Here is a 22,308-nt window from a genome sequence, read left to right on the forward strand (position 1 = left end):
GAAGATGCCAAGGACATACTTACACTAAACACGAACAGCAAATGTTATGTCTTCTTTCCCTCACATTCAGGCATAGACAAGAGTGGGGAATTTGCTATCGTAGCTGTCTTGTTTGGGTTGTTCCCTTCATTCTGCATCAGACCCACACTCCTCTGAAGTCACTGAGAGCTTTTCCCATGGCTTTACTGGCCTTTGAATTTCAGTATGGGTAGACTGGCTCCCATGGCTCTGCATTTCCTGATCCAGGTCACCATAACCACAGTCTGAGACCTTTCACTAAGTAAAAGGAAAGTTGGATCAGACCCAGGGTACTGAAGTACTAAAGGAAAGAAACAGTGAGGTTCAGTGGTTAAGTCTTGGGATCACTTTGCAACACCATATACCTGTCCTCACGGTTCACATTAAAAGGCAGGAAAACAGTGAAATACAAGGTCCCTTGCCTTTGGAAAAACATTGTCCTCTCTTTGAAACCAGGCTCCCACAAAACTCATGTGAGTTGAGCACATATATCTATCAGACTGTACAGGAGATAAGCTTCATATTTTGTTGACATTTAAACACAGTTAAAAATTCAAGGAGAAGCAGCCAGACATGCACAGTTGGAGAAAAGCAGCTGCATGTTGTAAATTAGGTCCATAAAAAAGTTGGCAGTGGTGACAATGTTTTACTGCACATCTTTTGCAGAACTTTCCTCCCCACTCATCCTCTGCTCTTCTCTTTCCTACAGTGTTTTCCTGGGCTCTGCTTTCATTACCAACCCTTGCATGCTCTATCACAACATCTTCTTATCTTACTGAACAACCTGAATGTGGGTAGGCTCCTAGGTTTAAATTAGGATAAACTAATCTCCCTTCCAGGGACAGGGGATCCACAACCACAATACCTAGCCCTTTTAAATCCTGCTTCCTTGCAATGAATGCAAAACCTTCAGGTTTTCCCTAATGCTCTCTCTTTAGCCAGGATGAAATCAGGGGCTATGGCTGCATGGGCAGCAGTTTTGCTCTGCTTCTCTCACTCCACTGCAGCCTCCAGCACTGGGCCCATGCAGAGACCAGGAGGTTAAGATGCTCCTTCCCTGTGCAACGACATGAGAGGGAGGAGATGCTAACACAGCTTGATTTTCCCCCTGGAGTAGCACAGGGACTCCCTGGGGGCTGCAGAGCATTAACCCACTCCTAATCCAGACATTTAACAAGCTAGAAGGACCCTGATGTGTAATTTCCAATCTAATGTGTGAGTCATGCAGCGCCCCTAATATAAAACATGGATTAGCACTGAGAGTTTCCAGCCTCAAAGAGGAGATGTTTAGAGGAAAGTGAGATCTTTTCATAATTTCATAAAGCAAAACAACTGATCTCTGAAATAGATCTCCCATCCCATCATATATCATTAGGGACATGGCTTAGTGGGCGTGTTGGGGATGGGTTGATGGTAGGACATCCTAGTGGCCTTTTCCAGCTATGGAATCCTATGATTTATGTAGTATATATAAACAACTAAGGCAGAGAGGAACATGTTCATGACGCATCTATGAAACCAGGCTCAGAAATGTGCTGCCCAGTTCCTTGACGTGGCAGTGGGATGGGGCTGGTGCCAGTGAGCAACATGAGTCTGGGCCCATCCTACACAAGGAAACAATGAGCAGCAAAGTGCTCTTCTGTATTCCTTGTTCAGGCAAATTTATTTGGGGGAAGAAAATGCATTAAAAAAAACAAAAACAAAAACTGAAGAAAGAGTATTTAAAAAAAGAAAGAAAAAATAAAGTGTTACTTATGGACCACAGAAGTTCCTTAGGGAACAAAATAAGTTCAGTGGTCCTCACAGAGATTGTGGTTTCTGATGGGAGGAGTAGTAATGAAAAAGGAGTAAAAACTGGGAGGAAAGAAAGAAGAGGGAGGTGGAATAGTTTCCTTTGCTGGGGCAATGAAATACCTCACCATATCAAAGCAATTCCCTTTTCTTTTGTAACCACAAAGTAGTCTGAAACAGTCAATTACATCTTCTTTCCAGCTCAGAGAGGCACATCACCCTTTGCCACACATTAAGGAATGTTAATAGCCGCAGTAACGAGTTCAGGGGTGCGTGTGCTTTATTGGGAAATCACACCTCCAAGGAATTAGAAACACTCAGCCCTGGGGAGCGATTAGCTCACAGTAACCACATGCCTGCTATCCTCTGTGGCATAATTATTCTTGGAATTTGGGATTGAAACACGATGGAAAAGCAAAACTTGCAGTTCTCCGATGGAATAACCAAGCATACAGATGTGGCACAGCGTCCTCAGGTACTCTGTGCTACTCTGACACTGCTGTGTTTGACTCAGGGGGGAGAGCAGCATGCAGACCTGGAGAGCCGCAGCTGGCAGCAGCTGGGCAGCGCAGTGCTTGCTCCACAAATGGGGATTTTATGCTGTTTTTTTTTCAATCTTTCAGTTCACACTTGCAGATTTTTGACAATATTGATTTATCTGCGAAATCTTAGGAGCCTGATTCAGTGTAAAGGAACATCCCGTAGTGAATACACGCTAAAAGCACTTGGCTTCTGCACAGGGAGGAGGGGAGTGATGATGGAGTGATATGAGTTACAGTTCTTTGGGGTCTGTGAGGAAATGGAACTCCCCTGTATGAATGCAGATGTAGACATCACCCATGCCATCAAACTGGAACTTCATGGCTGCAGCCCTGAGTGACCTTTTATTTATTCCTACATGAAAGGATGGCCTCATTGTATGGCTAATTGAGAAGTGTCATCATATTGGGTTTTGTCCCATTATACCACCTTAAGAGCTGTAAATGTTTCATTTGGGAGATAGAGATTCCAGCTGAATTACAGTCTTCCCATGGCTTCCCATGCCATCAATATTTGGTTCACCCAACTTCTCCTTGGACTGAAAGGAAATTGTTGGGTCAGTCTTGCAGTGCTTTAGGTGGCGCTGTTATTTGGGCACTGGAAGTCAACCAGATATCAGCCTGAGAGGCGACCTCTGGGTGCCACTAAAGCCCATGGCCAAAGCTGATCTGTACTTTTGGTGTAATTACATGCTTTTCCCAAAGTGCTCATCATCAGGGGTGGAAGAAAAAGGAGAAAACAGCCCTGAATCTGGAAGCAAAGGAGGAGAGCTGCTCCTGAGATCCCGCTCATCACTGCCTTGTTCTTGCAAAGTGCTGAGCACAAAAGAGCTCCAAGGAAGTATTAAGTCCGCGCCTGACTGTCAAGGACAGCATAGTTCACTGACTATATGCATGCCCAAAGTTAAGGATGTGCTTAATGAGGCTAGAGTGCTTTGCTTAGGGCAGAGCTGAATCCTTAATAGCTCCATGTTTTGCAGCTTTTGCTGAAAAAATGGGTCTGCTGTTTTCTTGCTTCCTGAGATATTTAGAAGACGAGCTCACTAGAAGTGAGTAAAAGTGATGATCAGAATGTTATGTATCAATGTATCAGTTTCAAAGTAATTAATTTTCCAACTCTCTGTGAACCCTGAGGTTTCAATGGCATTTACATCCTGTCCAGAAAAAGAGAAAGAAAAATCCAAGAAATTTGAGCTCTGCGATGCTTCTGATACACTTAATGTTATTGTTCCTTTAAATCCCTGCCTTTAATGACCGCAGACATCTTTAAAATCCTTCTCAGGGCAGAAGAAATGCTTTCCACTTCTAATTTCATGCCCGTTTTTCCTCCCGCGCTCTAAAAATGTTTGATATTGTAAAACCTTCTCTGCAGAAAACATTGTGCAGCCTTTCTCCTGAGGAGAGCCTGGCAGTACCTGGGCTCACATTGAGCCCTTCTTGCACTGTCTGCCTTTTCAAAAATAGTTTCTGCAGCTGGATCGTTTTTCACGTATGCAATTTATGGCCAGCAGGCAGTGTAAGGCTGAGCCTCCGAGGGATAAATCAAGGGGAAAGATGACAGATTTTATAGGCTTGGCATGGCAAAAATGCTCACACCACTCATCCAGGAGCACAGGCAAATCCAGGATGGAAAGGCTGGGCAGGAAACAGCCACAGCGGTACAGCAGTAATGAAGAAACCTTAAAGAACAGCACAGACTATCACTGCAGCTCTTCATTAATTATCTCTCCTGCTTATTTAATCGCTTTGAGTCTTTTCTTCCCTGCTGTGGCAACAGCATTGACCGTGTTAATGTTGGTGCTGGGGCCTGGTCTCTGGTGCTGTTGAGTACCTCTTCATCTTTCAGCTCCTGTACATTGAGGCAAGTTTCTATCTCAGGGATAAATCAAACCTTATTTCTGCATTAAGTACTTTATATTTTTTTTATCTGCAGAGTGAATTAGTGACAGGAGCTTCCCAGAACTTTCTGTTCTCTGCACACTGTGACTCATTTGTTTTTCTGTACGAGCCTTGCATTTTTTGGATGGGAATAAAAACGTCCTAGGCATTGTGCCCCATCATTTCGCCACTGGGACAGTGACATCTGTTCATTCTCCATCCCACATCTCCTCTCCCCATCAGCGTCCCCAAAAAAAAGGGAGATGAAGGGGAATTGCAGCAAGTCCCACACATTTGCACACCTGCAGTTTCTGCTTCTGTGTCAGCTCCTGTGCTATCAATGGAGCGGAACGGATTCTATACCTGCACGGACAGCAGGCTTCTTTAAATCAAGGTGTGTGGAGACACGAGCTTCTAATTTTGGAAGCACATATTTCAGCCCCTGAAGCAGCCACGCATATTGATATGTACAGCAGAAGCAGCTTTTCACACAGCTTCCAGAAGCAGACGTGAAAAGCATGAGGGAAGGTCTGCACTTACCCTGGTGTTCAGTGATGCTTCGTTTTGATTATAATAGAGACCACACCGTCCCATAAAATGAGAGGAGCTAGAAAAATTCATCTAATTTTATATCTTTTAAAATTGCATGCTCGCACAGTGCCTGCATTTTGAGATATCTGGGGGGTAGGGGAGAAATATAAGCAAGTATTACAGAGAAAGATCCTACCTGTCTGATCACAGTGCATCCTGTACCCCAGTGGAGGTAGAAGGCAGTGGTGAAAGTGTTGGACAATACATAAAGTACACCTGCGTGCATTTACCTGTAGTTTGATAGTGCTGGAGTTCTGTTCTCACATTACCTGCTTTGGAACAGCATTTTGCTTGGCTTTCTTTCCAGACATTTTCTAGCTACACAATAATAATAATTAGTAATAACAATTAATAATAATAATAAAGAGCTGTGAATCAGATATCTGACCTACATCCCCTTTCTAGCTGAGGAAGGGGAAAGGGACTGCTGCCTGCTGCACCAAACAGTGCAGGTGGGGATGGCATCCTGACAAATGTGCTTTCACCAGTGATATTTTTCCATTTGCTTCTCCCACCACAGGCAGCTACTCACTGGGCAGGTAATATTCAGAACTGCTGAAAGAAGTTTTCCTGGTTGATCAAACTCGTTGTGTATTTTATAGTGATCAAAGATTCTCTGCATGTCAAACGTATCCTAAAGCACAAGAGAATGAATGAGAAAAGATAGTTGTTCTCCTGAGCTGGTAGACAATGAAATGATGATTGGTGAGATAATGCCTTGACTCTACTGTCAGCACTATGTCAGTAAAAGCCATGGTATAGAGAGGGTGCCTTTTGAGACATTAGTACCAAGTCCAGATCTCTAGAAGGAACAGGAAAACCCCACAGTGGAGAAGAATGTCTCGTTTTATTGTATTTTTTAGCTTTATTGGAGAATAAAAGAAATCTTTTGTATTCTCAGATTCTTCTAGTTACTTTGATTATTTGTTCCTTCGCATTCTATCTGCCTGTGTAGTCAGGAGGGGCAGCTTGTGTTTTGCTCAGGTGGAAATCTGCTTTTCTCTGTGTATCTCACAAGTGATATATTCTCATGTACAGCCTGGAAGGAGCCTTTTCCTGATGATGCTTTGAGCCAGGTTGCAGTTTTGCAAACCCTTTTCCCGAACTCCCTCATCTGTGTCAAGGAATCAGAGATTGCTTCCTTGTCTGCTAGAAACAGTGCTGGTTTTGAGAGGAAAGGCAAAAGTCAGTATTTCAAGGCCTTGAGTTGGAGAGAACTGTAATGAATTAGAAATAGATGAATGGTTCTTCATTCCCTAAAGGTGTCTCTGAGCAGAGGGATGTAGAGGCATTAAGGTGTGGTTCCTGGGTCTCAGCTTTGGAATGTGCTTTTCAGGAATGGGAGCCAGTCACTATGGCAAATCTCTTGCATGTATTCGTTCCTCAGGAAGGCACTCAGGTGCAGCAGGTCCGATGTGATGGCTTTGCTTTGGTCGTGGGGCAAGGAGGGGAAGACAGAGAGGAAGTGTGCAAGAAGAGAGGCCAGCATGTGGGGACAAGGAGGAGAGGGCTGTAGCTGTGGGACAGGGAAAGGGATGTTTTGAAGACCGTGTTACAGTGATGCCTGTCAAGAATGGTTTGGGTCAGGCTGAACTCGCCTTGGGGCCAGGGGTTGGGGTAGGTGACCTCCTGAGCCTTTTTCCTTTGACTTTGCAATCAGAAATGGAAAAAAACCTTCTTCAGCATATCGATTCCCTGAGGATTTTCTTTCACTCTGTCCCCCAGTAACCTCCTGTGCCAGGTAAAGAGATGCTCATACATACAAATGCTCTTTTTGAAGCTCATTGTTATGCGCTGTCTTAGAAGTTTGCCAGTTCTCTGGCTCTGACTGGTCCTTGAGCATGTGCTGCTGTCAGGCTCTCCTTGTCTTCTCTGGAGAAAAGCACTCCAGGGCTGGCATGCAGTAGCATCATCTCAGTATTTATCCTTTTGGCGGTTTGCTAATTATTCCTATTCCTAGCACATCCCTGTGCGAATTTCTGTCTTTCTGCCACAGTAAATACTCTCTCATTTTTCTAGCTGCAGAAGCGCTAGCTTAAACAGGAGAAACCTAAATATTCTGCAGAGGCCCATATTGTTGTTTGGATGAGAACAACGACACAGGCCAAACATCTTTTCTGTATCACTTAAAACTCATGTCTTTGCACTCCTGGATTGGCCACTCATTTTCTGGACCATATTCTGCTCTTGTAAACAGCTCATATCGTTCCTGGGAGTGCTTTTTGTAGCAGAGCACTTTGATAAAGCCAAAACCATCAGCTGCCAAGACTCCATAAGGAGTCGGAAACAGGCACCAGATAGCTCTGCTACTGTAGATGTAACTGCATTAGCAGTGCCATTTATCTTCCTAAGGACTTATTAAACTACTAAAATGTATTCTAAAATTAAGTGGCATTTTTTCCACCTGTTCTAACTGGTGCCAAATGCATGGAAAGCTCTCCCTGGTGATAGGACTGTGCATGCAAAACCTAAGTGTGCTTCTAAGCACTGCAGAAGCCTCAGAGACATTGTTCTGTTTCTCTCTTTATTTTTTTCCACGGGCTGCCTACTTCAGTTAGAATAATACGTCTTAGATTATCTCAAGGCACTCTGGATCCCAGTGCTGCACAATCCAATTTGACACAAGGGTTGCAAGAGGGGGGAGGGGGGAGAAAATCCTGCAAGCAGACACTGGACTCTCAGTCTGTGTTTTCCAAACTACAAAGAAGTTCCTATGCTGCGGATTTACCTGCCTGCCTTCGCCAGGAGAAGGGCTTTCTGGACTTGGTGGAGCATCTGTGGTTACATCAACTGGTTGCTGGTGTAAAAGCAATGCCAAAGCCCCACATGGTGCTTCTGAACACACACAAGAAGTCCCTGGTTCTTCCTGGGTTAGTCCCTGCACTAACTGTATTTTATCATTTAGATAACACCGGATATTAACTGTCAAGCCTTCAATTTGGCTCCACAGCAGGTAGTTATGCACCTTAACAGGAATACAGGAAAACAGCTTTCCATGGGAGAGTAGCAACCTGTAGCTGTGGGTAGACCCGGATAATCTCCGGTTCTCTTTTCCCATAACCACATTACTCTCTTAGCAATGTTAGCTTTATCCCTGCCAATGCACTTACTGTGCCTTCTTCCCCACTTACGTTCTTGCTGCATTTTGCAGCTGCCAGATTTCCCCAGCAGGATCAGGGTCTCTGTCTTCCAAACCAACCCAAGCTGACCCCTCTCTGCTGCAGACCTGAGATCCCTAATTATCCTTAATCCCTTTCTATGATTCCCCTGATTACATGTGGGAGTAGGAGCACAGCCTTGTTAGGAGGAGCTGTTTTCCAGTCATCAGTGTGTCCTTTGATTAGCTGAGCTACGAGCCTTTGAGACCAAGGTGTCCTGAAATACCTTGGACTGGGGCACAGGAAGACAGTGTGTCTGTCGGAATAGCAGTTGAGTCAGATTGGGCTGTTTGCCCTATTTTCTGGCTTTCTGGCTGCTGCACAGATAATAGGATCCCTCCAGTGCAGAGGAAGTCTGGCATTGAGGGAGGATTCTTTCGAGCAATGCGTGGCCCTCGCGGGGATTAAACCTGGTAATTTAGGCAGGTGCACACAGGAGATCCTGGAAGCTCAACAGAGATTTCCATGTTAAAGGTAACCTAATAGTGCTTCCTGAAATGCCACAGAGCCTGCAGCCTCAGTGTGCTGATGAGCTTCATGAAAAAAAACAAACAAACAAGAATCCAAGAAATGATTAATACTGAGTTTGGGTGAAGTTGGCCAACAATGGTTTGCAGAAACATAGAATAAAAAACTTGAGGCTCTGCAATTACACCCACACACACATCACTATGTTGACTTACCCAGAAACTCCTGAGCACCACAACAGGTCCCAGCCACGGTCAGAGTGAGCTGACCCGATTTACTTATGACCACATCCATTTAGCACAGTATCTCCGTTGCTTCTGTTTTCAGGCATGACTTGCTCTTCCAGCTGCAAGATCAGACAGTTCCATCTGATTGTGCAGATGTGTTCTTATCCTGTTTAAAATCCTTCTTTACTTCCTGTGTTTTCTCCAAGTTGGGAAATTTTCATGGCCTTTGCTTTCCCCTTAGTTCTTATTCCTCTTATTCCTCCCCTGTGAGCGTTACCGGGGTTGATTTGTCTTTTCCTCATGCAGTAATTGGTCTGGTGCCACTGTGTAATTTTTAACTGTGTGCAGCACCAACAGACCTCCATCTGTCTCTCCTCCAGAGCTTCCCAGCCTGCCGTTAGCAGTATCTGCCAAATCCTCCTCCAAAGAGAGGATCACCAGATTCCAACTGTTTGCAAAATAAGAGCCGCAGCCAGAAGCGCTCTCCCACTGTTGCCAACATGTGCAGGACTGAGTCCTGCATGCTCTGGGGTTTGCTGTCCGTCAGACACGAGCGGTGTGTGAGCGTCCGGTGTATTGGTCTGTGTGCTCAAATACTTCACTGCACGTGTCCTTTTATTAGGCAGCAACCTTCAATAACCACTGGGTGATAAAATAACAGAGAGGGGTTTCTGGCTTGGGATTGTCTTTAGGTTGTTGGTTTTTTGTTTTTTTCCTTAAAATGAAGCTCTGATTTCAAACATGCTGTGGGATGGATCAGCTCCAGTGTTGTTTTATAAGATATTTTAATTGATTCTGGCTTAGAGCGCACGCTCCTTTCCCAGCCTTTCCAGTAGAGACTGAGGCTGTTGTGCTAGAGTAACCGCTGTGCTTGCTGACTGCCCACCCGTGTTACTGACAGCAAGCTTCGCTTCATAGAATCCTTGAGTTTCCCACCGCTCCCTACACACACAAGTGTGTGCAAGTTCAAAGACTGTGTGTACGTATAAGAAGATTATTAGAAGTACTAGCAGCAAACTGGGTGCTGATTAGACTGCACACATTAAACCGATCAAGTTTTCAAATATAATAAAATCATTTACAAATTTGTTTAAACAAAAAAGTTAAGGTTATGGTTATGATGTAGGTATTCTTTTAACACTGCAGAAGCTATTCCTAATGGTCCACTGACTCCATCAGTTCAGCACTGCATTAGACCTTTCAATGCAGTACTGTACTGAAGGCAATGGTCATCACACATGCTGGCATCTGCTGGTGGTTTAGCAGCTCTTTAGGAGCTGCTGCAGACATCAAATTAATGATAATTTGTTTGAATAGAACTCTAGCCTGCTTAGGTTAGACCCAAAGAGCAAGATTCTCCTTTTTTTTTTAAGTGGAATATTGCATCCTGTTATGTGAAGGGAATTTTCAAGGTTATTTCAGAGAGTTTCACTTCTGAACCTAGTACAGCTTAGTTCTGCAGAGCTGTTTTTGATAAATACTCCTTCCAGTCTTCATTCAGAAGTACCCAGCACTGCCTGGAAACAGCAAAGTGGGTGCCATGCCTGTGGGCACAGCCCGTGGTGACTGGGATGAATACTGGTGCGTGTTCATCTGTTGATGATAAGAGTGAAGCACTGAAGAAACATACAACTTTGTTACATGATCTTTAGTCAGGCTTAAAAAAAAAAACCACAGTATTTCCATTGTTTACATTGCACTGCCAATTGGGTATCCATTTTAGAAAGTTTTAGGGACAGTCAAGTTCATGATTTTCTAGGAGGGTGCGCCCATGCCACCATTCAGTAACACATTATGACAGAAGCACATACAAACAAGCAGAAGCCTGCAGGAGAGCTGTACTTACTTGAAAGCGAATAATATCTCCAACCATTGCCAGGGGTGGCAGGGAACAAAGAGGAAAATGAAATGAGAGAGACCAGAGCCTCCTGGTTGTGATGTGCCGACTGCCCAGCACATCGGGAGCCATCGTGGGGTGGTGGGGAGAGCTGTGCTTGCAAGATTCACATTGACCCTTTCCTTTAAGTCTCATTTTCCAGAGCAAGATTTTCTTGTAAAGAAACAGCCATGACATGTTTAAAGCCTTTTGGAGATAAAAAGCAGATGGCATTGATTAGCTAATTAGTAATATTTTCTGCTGCTTATCAGCTGTGCTTATATGTGTAAAGTTTGCAAAGGCTTGGGATGAGTCTTTTTTACTCTGATTTGTTGAATCAATCAACTGTTTTAAAATCTGGAAGGGAGGGAAAGCTATATACAGACTCATAATTTCTGCCCAACAGAAATAACATTTTCTTTGCATTTATTTTTAAGGCTCATTTCTTTATTTTTGAGGGTAATATACCCAGGAAGCCCGCAGCTCTCATAGCTTTCACCTTCCTTACTCAGCACCCTGTGTGACTTGCCTCAGGTTTTGGACCCTGTTTTCCTCCTCCGAGGTGCTATCCTTTGTCTTTCCATGTATAGAGAAGACAAAGCACAATATTAGTTTTTACTTTCTGACCTCCTGCCCCTCTGACCTCCTGTTAAACTGGACCCACCAAATACCTGGATGTTCTCTCTGTGATGGCAGTAGTTCAGCACTTACCATGGAATCCTAGAATCATGTTGTGGCTTGGGTTGGAAGGCTTAAAGGTCATCTGGTTCCAGCGCTCTGCTGTGGGCTGGGATATTGTGGTCTTTCTGGAAGTGAGCACGTGTTTTAATGGCTGGTGTGTAGCATGGGTGATGCACGAGCTGTCAGCTGGCCACCTGGAACAGCACAGAATGAGAAGGTGCTTGGGAAAATTACACTTTCCTCTTCTAGGTAACTGTCCTCCCTTGCAGATGTTCTGCTTTGCTGTCCATATTTCATGTTTAAGACTTCAAATAGAATACGGTGCAGATTTTGGTGGGGCCCTGACATTGTATTGGTCAACTGCATGTGTTGCTCTCCATCCAAAAGCCATCAGGACTGAAAATTCCTAAAATGAGGCAGATTTGCTCCTATCACGCAGAGCTTCCTGTTTGCCACGGAGTTCAGTGTTCAATCTTTAGCCTTTCTCTTTCCATCAGAATGACATTTTTTATTGTTTCTTATGCTGAGGAAACAACAAATTCTGCATCTTCTCAGGAACATGGGCTTGTTAATGTTCTTTGAAACATGACATGTGTCGTGGCCGTCAAACTGCAATGATCCCATTTTTTCTGAAATGAGAAAAACATGTCACTTTTGGCTCCAAGAAATACAAAGGGAGAGTCATATTTTAGATAGGAGATGCACTGCTCCCAGAGATGAAAGAAAAATGTTATTACTTTTGGAAATTTCATAATTACAGTTAATGATAATTTAATGAAATGGCATTGTCTTCACTGCTATCACTAATGAAATGTTTGAGAGTGATAAAATAGATCTTGTTCAGTAGAGCGAGAGCCTTGAGTGGAGGAGCTTGTATGACAGCAGCCTGCGTGCACGAGTCTTGGAATCCTATTTTTTGTTACAGTAATTTAAAACAGAACTTGAAATGAAGGCTACGTGACAAATAGTGCACACATGAAGTATTTAAAGGCCTTCCAGTAAGCAAACAACGCTGAACCCCTGAACAACACGCGGATGTCTGAGTGCTGCTCCTTAGGAATGCTAACCCTTCATTAAAACAATTCCCTTGTTTTTCTTTGCAGGCAAACCAGAGAACAAGAAACCCCACCTGATTTTTTTTATTTCTCAGACTATGAAAGGCATAATGCAGAAATAGCAGCATTTCATTTGGACAGGCAAGTAAAATGGATTTGCATTAAAAGAAAAAGTGGAAATATTGCAATAAATTTATGCACTTGCAATGTAACTGAATTACTTTTTAAAAGGGGGAAAATGGAACAAAAGTGGGCAAAAGCCATGAAGAAAAGAAATGGAAGATGACGACATGGTAGATTAATTATCAGGAAATGTGACTTGCTTTGGGAGTGAGAAACTGAGCAGTAATTCTCAAAAAGAAATGCTCCCAAAAGGAAGCTGAGAAAGTAATTTTCTTTGTGATCTCCAAGCATTTGTGGGGAGAAGCCATCTCCTGGGAGAGAGGTAGCATAAGCACAATGGGAATCTGGCTCACCGCAATCAGCTCCAGGTTGGGCAAATCCAAGTGAGGCATGGGGAATCTCCTGAGTGTTCAGAGGAGAGTAACTGCCATAGGAAAGGAGTCCTGGCATCACAGCCAGAAGCTGGGGCTGTCCCTTATCAGGAGGACAGAGAGGACACTGATGGACATCTCATGTTTCTGTTAGCTGAAGATGTCCTCCAAGCAGAAATAATGTGGGCTGTGTTGAAAATGGACTGAGGACAGTCTCAGCCAGCCCACATTAGGAGCAAGAATTAATTATTAACAAGGAATTACTGACAAAATGGCTACAAAGCATTGCATTTCACAGGCTGAGTTAGAACTGAAGCTTTTTTCACAGTCTGCAGTGCCAAGAAAGATCCTTGCAAAAGTTTGAAGCTTTGAGCCACAAATTGTTTAGAGGTGCATGGAGTATTGATGCCTTCTGGTTTGATGGTCAGGATGAGGGAACATGTCTGTGGGTGGCACAGAGTAGACTGGCCATGGAGAGCCATCTTGGTCACATCCTTAAAGGGTCTTCTGTATTTTAATGTTGATCTTGGTGCTGATCCCCTCTGTTTTATATTTTATATTGCCATTTTAAGCAGATGGTGCTGTAGTAAAAGGCATTAATGGAGTTCCTGCAGGGAGTAATGCTAAACATTCACATGTTAAGCAGAAAAAGCAGTTGCTACCCAGTGTAAAAAATCCTATCAGTAGAGTGGACATAAAAATCCCACCTATGGGGAGGCTTTGTATGGGGACTTTGCTCTTTTACTGTGTCTAATGGCACTGCTTCATAGGGAGCTTTTAATGACCCACTAAAGCTGGGGAGTTTGTGGTTGAGAAAGGCTCTTTCTCCAGGCTTTGCCTGTGGGAAAATGTTCAGTTTCAGGGAGGTTGTTTGTATTGGTGTGAGGGTACTGAAAAAGGGAGGAGCTGAAGGAAATAAATGAAACAAATACGAAGACTGTCAGGAAAAAAAAAAAAAAAAAAGGAAAAAAAGAAAGAAAAAAAGGCTAGTTTACAGGTTTATTAGATGGTGTTCATGGAAGAAAGAGGCTGAAATCCCTAAACTGCTTCTTCTCCTGTTCTCCCAGGATCCTGGACTTCCGTCGCGTCCCACCAGTTGCAGGTAGACTGGTTAACATGACGAGGGAGATACGAGATGTTACTCGTGACAAGAAGCTGTGGAGGACGTTTTTCATCTCACCAGGTAGTCCTGGAAACAACACTGTGTTCTTTCTATCCCACAGAACACGTACTTAAGGGAGCAATGTGTAGATTGCTTAATTGCTCAGATATTTCTAATAGAGCTGTCTTCTAGACCTTTGAATAAATATAAATGTGGAGACATAGCATACAAAGAAGACTTTATTGTTTTGAATTGAGTGCCTTTCCCCTTGACAAATTATCCACAGAGACAAGCTTTTATTTTCACAAAACCAATGCACTCAACAAATGTTTTACGCAGAGCAATTTCTAAAGCAATTTCTTCTGTTACTCTCAGTTTACCCAAAACCTTATTACTCAGCCCATTAGTTATTTAGACCCTTTTTTTCTAGTGCTGTGTGAGCTGTCACTTTTGGTGGTCTTATACATTTATTTCTCATTCTTTACTGGAGGACCAAAACCTCCTTTTCTCAGAGTCACATACCTCGGTTTTTATTACAAGAGGAGTCTGAAACAAAATGAAGCAGATGTGTAATGTATCCTGCTTCCAGCTCACATTCACTGCTGTGAAGAGTCTAGAGTAGAACTGATCTGAATTGGTCCCAGCCCTTGAACTTGCTTTGAGAACTGGCCCAGGCCCAGACCAGTGGCCCTAGCCAAGGACAGAGCTCCATGGGGTGGGAGCTGTACAAATACGAGGTAAAAGCCCATCCTGCTCCCAGAATAAACAAAAATAGGTGAAGACAATCAAATGGATCCTCTGGGGTATTGAAATGTTGAGGTTCAGGCTCTGAATTAAGGCACAAAAATACATGCTTAAGTATGTTTGTGGAGAAAGAATATACAGGGAAATGCTTGATGTAAAACCTCTAGCTGTGTCCACAGAGCTTAGCTCATATTAGTTCAGCTGTGTGCAAATGTGCATTCCTGAACTTGGGCTGTGGCTTGTGTAACAGGAAATCTGGAGTAAGGATCTCTAGGGTTCTCTCCTTCACTCGGTGTGCCTGGACAGCAGGTGCTTAGCCCAGATCCCTGTAAGCAACACCCAAAGCCTTCAGCACAGATTCTCCCATGGCAGCATCATGTTACTGCTGCTAGCTGGAAAGCAGAGCCTGCACTGCGCAGCATTCTCTCTTAAAGTGTTTATCACACTGTTGTGAGCACCAATAAAGTCATTATTGTGGCTGTTATTTTTAGCTTAATGTTTATATTTGGCTCTGCAGGATACGGTTGAGCAGACTGTTACTTATTCCAGTAACTACACTTGTGCAATACATTACACAATTAGAAGATGTTTCACCTTCCCCATGTTATCCGTGCCCAAGATGTGCCCATATGACTGATGGTGTGCACAAATGTGGTCTGTATGCACGCTGCAGGCGCCAGCCAGGCACTTGTCTCACTCCCTTCCTTCTAGCTCTCTCTGCCTACGTATGTGTGTATATTTATATATAATTATTATTATTGTTGTTGTTTGATTTGTTTTCAGGCAAATAATTACCCATAAAAGATTACAAAAAATAATCTTAGAGCTGTTTGTGCACATCAAGATACTTCGGCTCATTTCAAATATAAGAGGTTTTATTCACATTTTAGCCAGTGAGACAAGGATTAATAGGCTTGCTTGCTTTTTAGTCTTCCTGGGTTATATATCAAGGCTTAGGAGTGAACTTGAGTGCTGAGAATTCCAAAACTGTGCTTGTCTATGGGGCAGCTGCAGCAGCCACAGCCCAGCAATGCAGAGTGAAGGCTGCTGCTGGATGAAGACACAGATCTTGTCACTGCTAAATTCCAGACAGCCAAAGGATGATCCAAGCATAATCCTTTATTCAAATTTATTTGGAGGCTTTCAATAACTGCAATTAAAATATTTGATGAACTATTTGAATCAGGCTTTCCTGGAGAATGAAATGCTTAAGCAATTAATTTTTCTTTCAATTTTACGTTTTCTGAATCTATATTCTATGTGTAAATCATGTTGGTTACTTGTCGGAGCTCTTCCTTGCAAAGCTTTTATTTAATTAGTAGGAGTCTCAACATATGCCCAGCCTCCATCTTGTATTGCATACTGACCTTAAAAGGCAGACATTAATTAATGCCTAATGAAAAAGTGATAAAAGTCCTAAATTAAGCAATTAGTTCTGTAGTGCTGCATGGATACTTTCAAGAATCAGTCTGAATGTGGCCATATGGCCACCGAGGCCCCCCTGGGACTGCCTGGTATCTCTGCATCTCCCTCCACAGAAGTGTCTGCTGACAATGGCTGCTCATGGGGATGTATTGCTTCTGCTAGCACTGTATCCCTATCCATGCAACAAGCACTGAATGTAATTAATTATTTACAGAACTCTTCCCCTTGGTCTGGGAGACCATCATTTGCAGCGAAAACCCTGCCTGGGTTCATTATGAGCGCTGTGACTGTTGCCCAATACACGGTGTTTTTCCCTAGACCAGCATGGGGGATGTTAGAAGGGACCTTTATGAATTTCCACACTTGTTCCAGCAGAAATGGAAATGGAGATCTGTTCCTTCCAGGCAGCTCAGGCAGGTGCTGCTGCACAGCACGTGGTGTCCGTCTGTCCTTCCCTGCGAGCAGGCAGGGCTGGGGTCAGGCATTGCAATAGGCTGCATTCAGAGGGAAAGCAGATTGCAGAAAAGTGCTCTTCCAGGCAGTTTGGACTGAACATAAGAAATGGAATTAGGTCAGTAATTATTTAAATTAATTTTCCATCCTTTGCAGTAGGGCAGACTGCAGTAGCCCTGCTACTCTTACAAATGAATGGTAATTTGCTAGGAAAAAAGAGACATATTAATGATGTCAGCCTTCGTTTTGGAAGTAATTGAGGCAGCAGCTTAAAGAAATCAATGTTGCACAGCTAGTAAGCACTATGTTTTTGTTCATATTAACCAATTCCAAGGGATTCTGGTGTGTGTTGTTTTTTTTTCCTCTCAGCAAACAATAGCAATTCTGAATTAGCTATTATTTTGAGCAGGTAAATGAAAGATTTGTTCATGCATTGCATCAGTAAATATTCAGGGCTCTTTCCAGCACTTCAATTGCACAGGCTTGCTAAATGTCCTCTATTAAGAGTCATGCAAATCTCAATAAAAGAATTGACCTGCCAAGCAATTTGCTTTAAGGTATTTCTACTTGTTCCTTTTCTTCACAAGAAGAATTATGGTTCAGCTACCTGGGTGATGCACAGAAAATGTGCAGATGAGTACACAGACACTCTCTGCTTCTTAATTGTCATAATTAATTCAAGTTTTGATCACCGAATGTGGTGATTTTTGTTGGATTTCATTATGAATTGTGTGCATCCATCCTCAGATATTGGAAGTCAGACATTTGCAACACGGTTCAATATTCTCTTTACTGTGCTTTGAGGGAAACAGGTTTTTTGTTTGTTTTTAATGAAGAAGGGGTTTACATGTTGCAGATTCCAATTATTTGAACATTTCCATGTTTGTAAACATCTCTTTCTGCTTTGGCTGTGCTGCTGCTGCCATTCCTGCATGCAGCCCTGGTGGTTGCTCCCACTCTTTGGGGCTCTCATTGCCTTCCAAAGGCCATGCCCTGTTCCATGTGGGGCTCCTGCTGAAGCTCTGGGTCTGTGTCTCTGGCTGGAATTTCCCACTCAGCATGCCCTGCAGAATGTGGGTCACCTACTTAGGCTTCCAAGAAGCTTGTGCTGCACCTTGAAGCCCTAAATGAGAGCAGCATTTTTCTATCTTTGGTAGCTCTTTATTTTTGCATTTTTAAGAAGCCTTAAAAACAAGTCTATTTCCCCAGATAATTTAGGCTGCTTCATCTCACTCTCTGTATATAAGAACCAGGATAGACATTTCAGCATGTCTCTTCTGTATGCATCAAATAAGTTAATTTCGTTAATAATCACTTGAGATCCATCACCCTGTCACCTCTGCTACACCCAGAAAACAGATAGAAGTGACACAGAGTGAGTTCTGTATGTCTGAGAGAACACCAGCTGTCAGAAAAAACATTACGCCTTTACCTCATGCTTACTGCCCTAATGATGGGCTGTATCCTGCCGTGGCTGTGTTCCTGTTGCAGCAATGGGGCTCTGTGGGAAAGTCAATAGCTGGAGGGTACAGCAGGAGCAGATCAGCCCATGTGCCAGCTGTGTCACCCCTCAGCAGCAGCAGCATGAGAGTGGAGATAGCCCCAAAGCCTTCTGAGATTTATCTGGGTTCCAGTGTGCGATTACTGTCAGATGGTTACTCCCAGTTGCTTCCGCTGACAATACCAAGCAGGGTTTCATTGTTCCCCTAGTTAAATTCCAGAGCAAACTATTAAACACAGTATATATCTTCCCCGCTGTGCAGAATGCTGTGTTTATTATAATTCCTTTTTTTTTTGAAAGGTCAGATTTGCATAGTGTGCAGCAGAGGCTGCGATAGCGCAGGAGGGGCATCTCTGTGTGTCTTTTGCTTGCTGCAGAACCCGTGCAGCAGCAGATAACTGAGTGCTGGCCTCCTGCTGCCAGCTGGGAAGTCAGGTCACCCGGCCCCTGGGAGATAAATTGTCTCTGGTGATCAAGATAAATGGGAACGGGTTCCTTCCCTGTGCAGAGCAGCAGGTGATGCTGACACAGCCGAACCAAACAGGAGCTCACTGCAGCTTCCATTCCATGCAGACACTGGCTGCAGATGGAGAGAGCCCTGCCTTCCCACCGTGTCAGCAGGCACTGGGAAATCAGGCATCTCTTTGTACCTCCTGATTATTCTGTGCTAGCCCACAGCAGGCACAGCATCTGTATGTGATTTCTTGTAAACCATCCCTTGTGGCAGCCTGGAGCCCCTTGAAACACTTTGTCTGCAATCACTTCTTTTCAAGGTATAAACCACAGATGTTTTCCCCTGTTCTTTGCTGGCTGAGCATACCCCAGCCTCCCTAACCACCCACCCGCTCCTCCCATCCACAGACCCACAGCAGCTCACTGTGCTGCCCGCAGGTGATCCACAACTCTGTACTTTCATCCTGAGAGGTTTGCAAGGAGGCACGAAACCCTCCTGGTTTTGCCAGGATGATCAAAGGCAGCTGAGGCACCTCCATTAGCCCAGGGATAAATACATCAAGACTATGCTGCAAGAGCCCTTGTGGAAAGGGAACCCTTGAGTGATCACAGGCTGCAGGGCTGCAAGCCAACAGCTTGCTTTACATTGGGTTTCTTCAGATGTTGACTTTGCACTTGATTTTAGGCTAAGAGAACAAGTGAGGGCCACTGAGATGGTTCTAGGGCTGGAGAGGCTGGTGTATGAGGAGCTGAGGGCCTCGGCTTTGTTTGGCATGGGGAGGAAAAGCAGGCCCGGTCCGAGGGACACAGGGCCGGCCTGCGTGCTCCCCCTCTGCCTTCTGCTGTTTCTGATATTCATTTTCTCTTCTCCCAAGTGCTTCTCTTTCAGTTGTTTTCAGGAGTGAATCAGGCTTTAATGTGTGAATCTGAACATACTGTTTGGGAAGGAGTTATACCTGAGGACGGACACATGGGCAGCCCTTAGAGCTGATGTCAACAGAGGGATTTGAAAAGCGTGCGCCCAGCATAAAGGAGCTGCACCTCAATGGACAAATCGATGGCCATCAATAGAGGCTGCAGATGAAACCCTGATTGAAACTGTCAAGTAGTAAATCATCAGCCTTTTAGTCCAATTATTTGCTGTAATTCCAGGGTTAGCAATTAGTCCTATGCAATACAGCTAATTAATGCAGCCAAAGCCATCACAAGACCTTATTGTTGTTCTCCCACTCCTCCCTCAGCTGCAGCCCCATGCTATTTCTCTGTTCTTCCTATTATCCCTTTGCCATGGGGGCCACGTTGCAGCAGGCAGAAACCAACCTTCATCGATGCACCAGCCCTCCCTGCCTCATTTACACCTGTTTTGTCCTCCTGCAAGGAGAGTAGTTCTGAAGGAACGTTTGAATTTAGAAGGAATTGGGAGGCAAAGTGACTTCCGCACTTGTGTCTGCCATAAGAAAAGGGCACAGTCTCCCTCTAATGACATTTTATGTGCATACAGTAATTTTAGGAAGAGTTGTTGCACACCAACAAGCTCAGTATCATGCTCTCCTTCTTGGTTGTGGTCCTGTGGGAAGGGAAGGGCTTCTTGTAAAGGGGTGGACGGTTCCTCTTATTACAGAAAATGTTGTGGCATCTTTGAGGAAGTTTTAAGGTAATGCGCACTCCAAAACGTGCTGCAGGTCCTTTGTCTGTGGTTGTTGGGCTAATGTGGTGTGTGGAGGAGAACATTTCTATTTGGGATGTGTGTTGAAAGATTTACATCTGTGCTGCTTTCCATGCACCCCCATATGAGTCTGCATGCTACATAGCTCTCCTTAGTAAAACTGCCAGTTCTCATCCCAGCAGGTAAATGGACAAAACGTTATTGTCTGTTCTTTAAATACAAGTCAAGATTTTAGAAGGTGGCATAATTTTGGTCATGTGTCATTGCTCAGCTGCAGGACGTGGGGTTTCAACCACCCCAGTTAGCATAGGGCAGCACATGCAAGAGGACACATATCAGTCTGGGGCTGGAAGGAAGGAAAAAAAAATGTATATTTTGTTGTTTGTGAATATAAATAATATGGAAACAGTCACAGCTCAGCATAGGGCATGATCTTAGCCACTGAAATAAATCGGTCTTTCTAGTGGTTTCAATGGAAGAGAAATATGCATGGTAACAGCGGTTTCTGGATCAGAGCTTTACTTCTGCTTCAGTTTTTTCACATACGGCAGTGTTTTTGTGGATTCTTGAAAACTAATTGAAGAGTAGGTTTTAAAACAGTTTTCTTTTATTTGTCAGCCAACAACATCTGCTTCTATGGCGAATGCTCCTACTACTGCTCAACTGAGCATGCCCTGTGTGGAAAACCAGATCAGATCGAAGGGTCTCTAGCTGCTTTCCTTCCTGATTTGTCCTTAGCTAAAAGGAAAACCTGGAGAAACCCTTGGAGGCGTTCCTACCACAAGCGCAAGAAAGCAGAGTGAGTAGTGCTGAGCAAAGTTCACCTGCATCAAATGCCAAGAGGAAGATTAAGCAGTACTTTCTCTATCTCACTTAATATGCTGTGGTGTAGGAGAACATTTGCATTTCTTCAGTGGCTCCAGCTCCTGGAAGGGGAATGCTTGCAATTGCAAGGAGCTCTGGACTACAGTCCTGAACCTGAAATGACCGTCAGTGTCATAGTCCTCTTGTGGGATAGATATGTGCAATGGCTTTTGACGGGATGTGTTGGGACCTGTATTACATCCTATCAGAGAACAGAAGATTCACTGCTATCAGCAGCCTTAGACAAGTCCCAGATGTTTTCACCATATGACTGATAATGCAGCTGGTCTCCTAAATCCTGAAGCTGTTAGCCACATAGTTTTCAGTGTTGTGATTTTCTTCCTTTTTCATCAGTCACAGTCTTTACTGGTTGTTTGCACTACTGAAAGCAGCCTGAGGAATCTGCTGCCTCCTCATGCTCCTGCCCTCAGTCAAATACAAGTAAATCCTCACAAAAAATACAATTTATTTTTTTAATACTCAGTAAGCTTTGCATGTCACATAAAATATTGAAATATTGGCTTTTCCAGATGGGAAGTTGATCCAGATTATTGCGAAGAGGTTAAACAAACACCCCCGTATGACAGTGGGACCAGAATTCTGGATATAATGGATATGACAGTTTTTGATTTTCTAATGGGTATGTTTCATCTCTTTCAAAAATTAAATGCAACATTTAATTAGAATAAGAACCACTTCTTTCTACACTGCTTTGCATAGCTCAGCAATTTGCTAAAGCGTGGTTGAAGCTGCATTTGCAGTATATGCCATTCTAGATGATTATGAGAAAATGCACATTTACATGGTTATGTATTCCCATCAGTGCAGATTAAAGGAATAAAGATGCTCAGAAGTGCACAGTGATAAATGCAGGTCATTCTAGTCTCCTTCAAAGTTGCCAGGAGCTTCACAATTTGCTGTAGTGAGCGCCTTAGCACTGTTACAGGCAGCTCCTGCATACCCTTGCAAAGGCTGCTCAGTTTTGGCACATTGCTTTCATCCTGCAGTAGTATTCCCTGCTGCTTGCTCTACAGACTTGGAGGTTGAGACTGGGGAGTGGAGAAGTACTGATTTGTCACAAAGACAATTCTAGTATGTATTAGGAAGGTTTTATCTTGGTTAGGTAACCTGCCCACAATAAAATAATTATAAGCAAGAATTTAATTGTGACCTATTCCAAGCCTACTCAGAGGTAGGGAGACATTTGTGAGACATTTGTATGTGTAATCTGCCCTGCTGCACCAGTATAAATGCAAGATGCCAGCATACGCACTTGGTCCTTGAACACAAGTGAGCAAGGACGGAGCCTGTGCCATTTCCACTA

At 43.7% G+C, this 22,308-nt stretch overlaps 1 protein-coding gene across 1 annotated transcript in view; it reads left to right on the forward strand.

Annotated features, from left to right (window-relative positions):
* The window catches only part of FAM20C (FAM20C golgi associated secretory pathway kinase), a 54,336-nt gene that overhangs the window by 29,250 nt on the left and 2,778 nt on the right, over positions 1-22,308 (forward strand). Inside the window, exons 5-8 of the mRNA XM_085513824.1 lie at positions 12,331-12,423; positions 13,844-13,959; positions 20,739-20,919; positions 21,515-21,624. Coding sequence (XP_085369950.1) covers positions 12,331-12,423; positions 13,844-13,959; positions 20,739-20,919; positions 21,515-21,624 — 500 coding nt within the window. The remainder of the gene's footprint in view (positions 1-12,330; positions 12,424-13,843; positions 13,960-20,738; positions 20,920-21,514; positions 21,625-22,308) is intronic.

The sequence above is a fragment of the Coturnix japonica genome, chromosome 13, assembly GCF_054131305.1.
Source record: "Coturnix japonica strain WE chromosome 13, WE-NBRP24, whole genome shotgun sequence".
Lineage (NCBI taxonomy): Eukaryota > Metazoa > Chordata > Aves > Galliformes > Phasianidae > Coturnix > Coturnix japonica.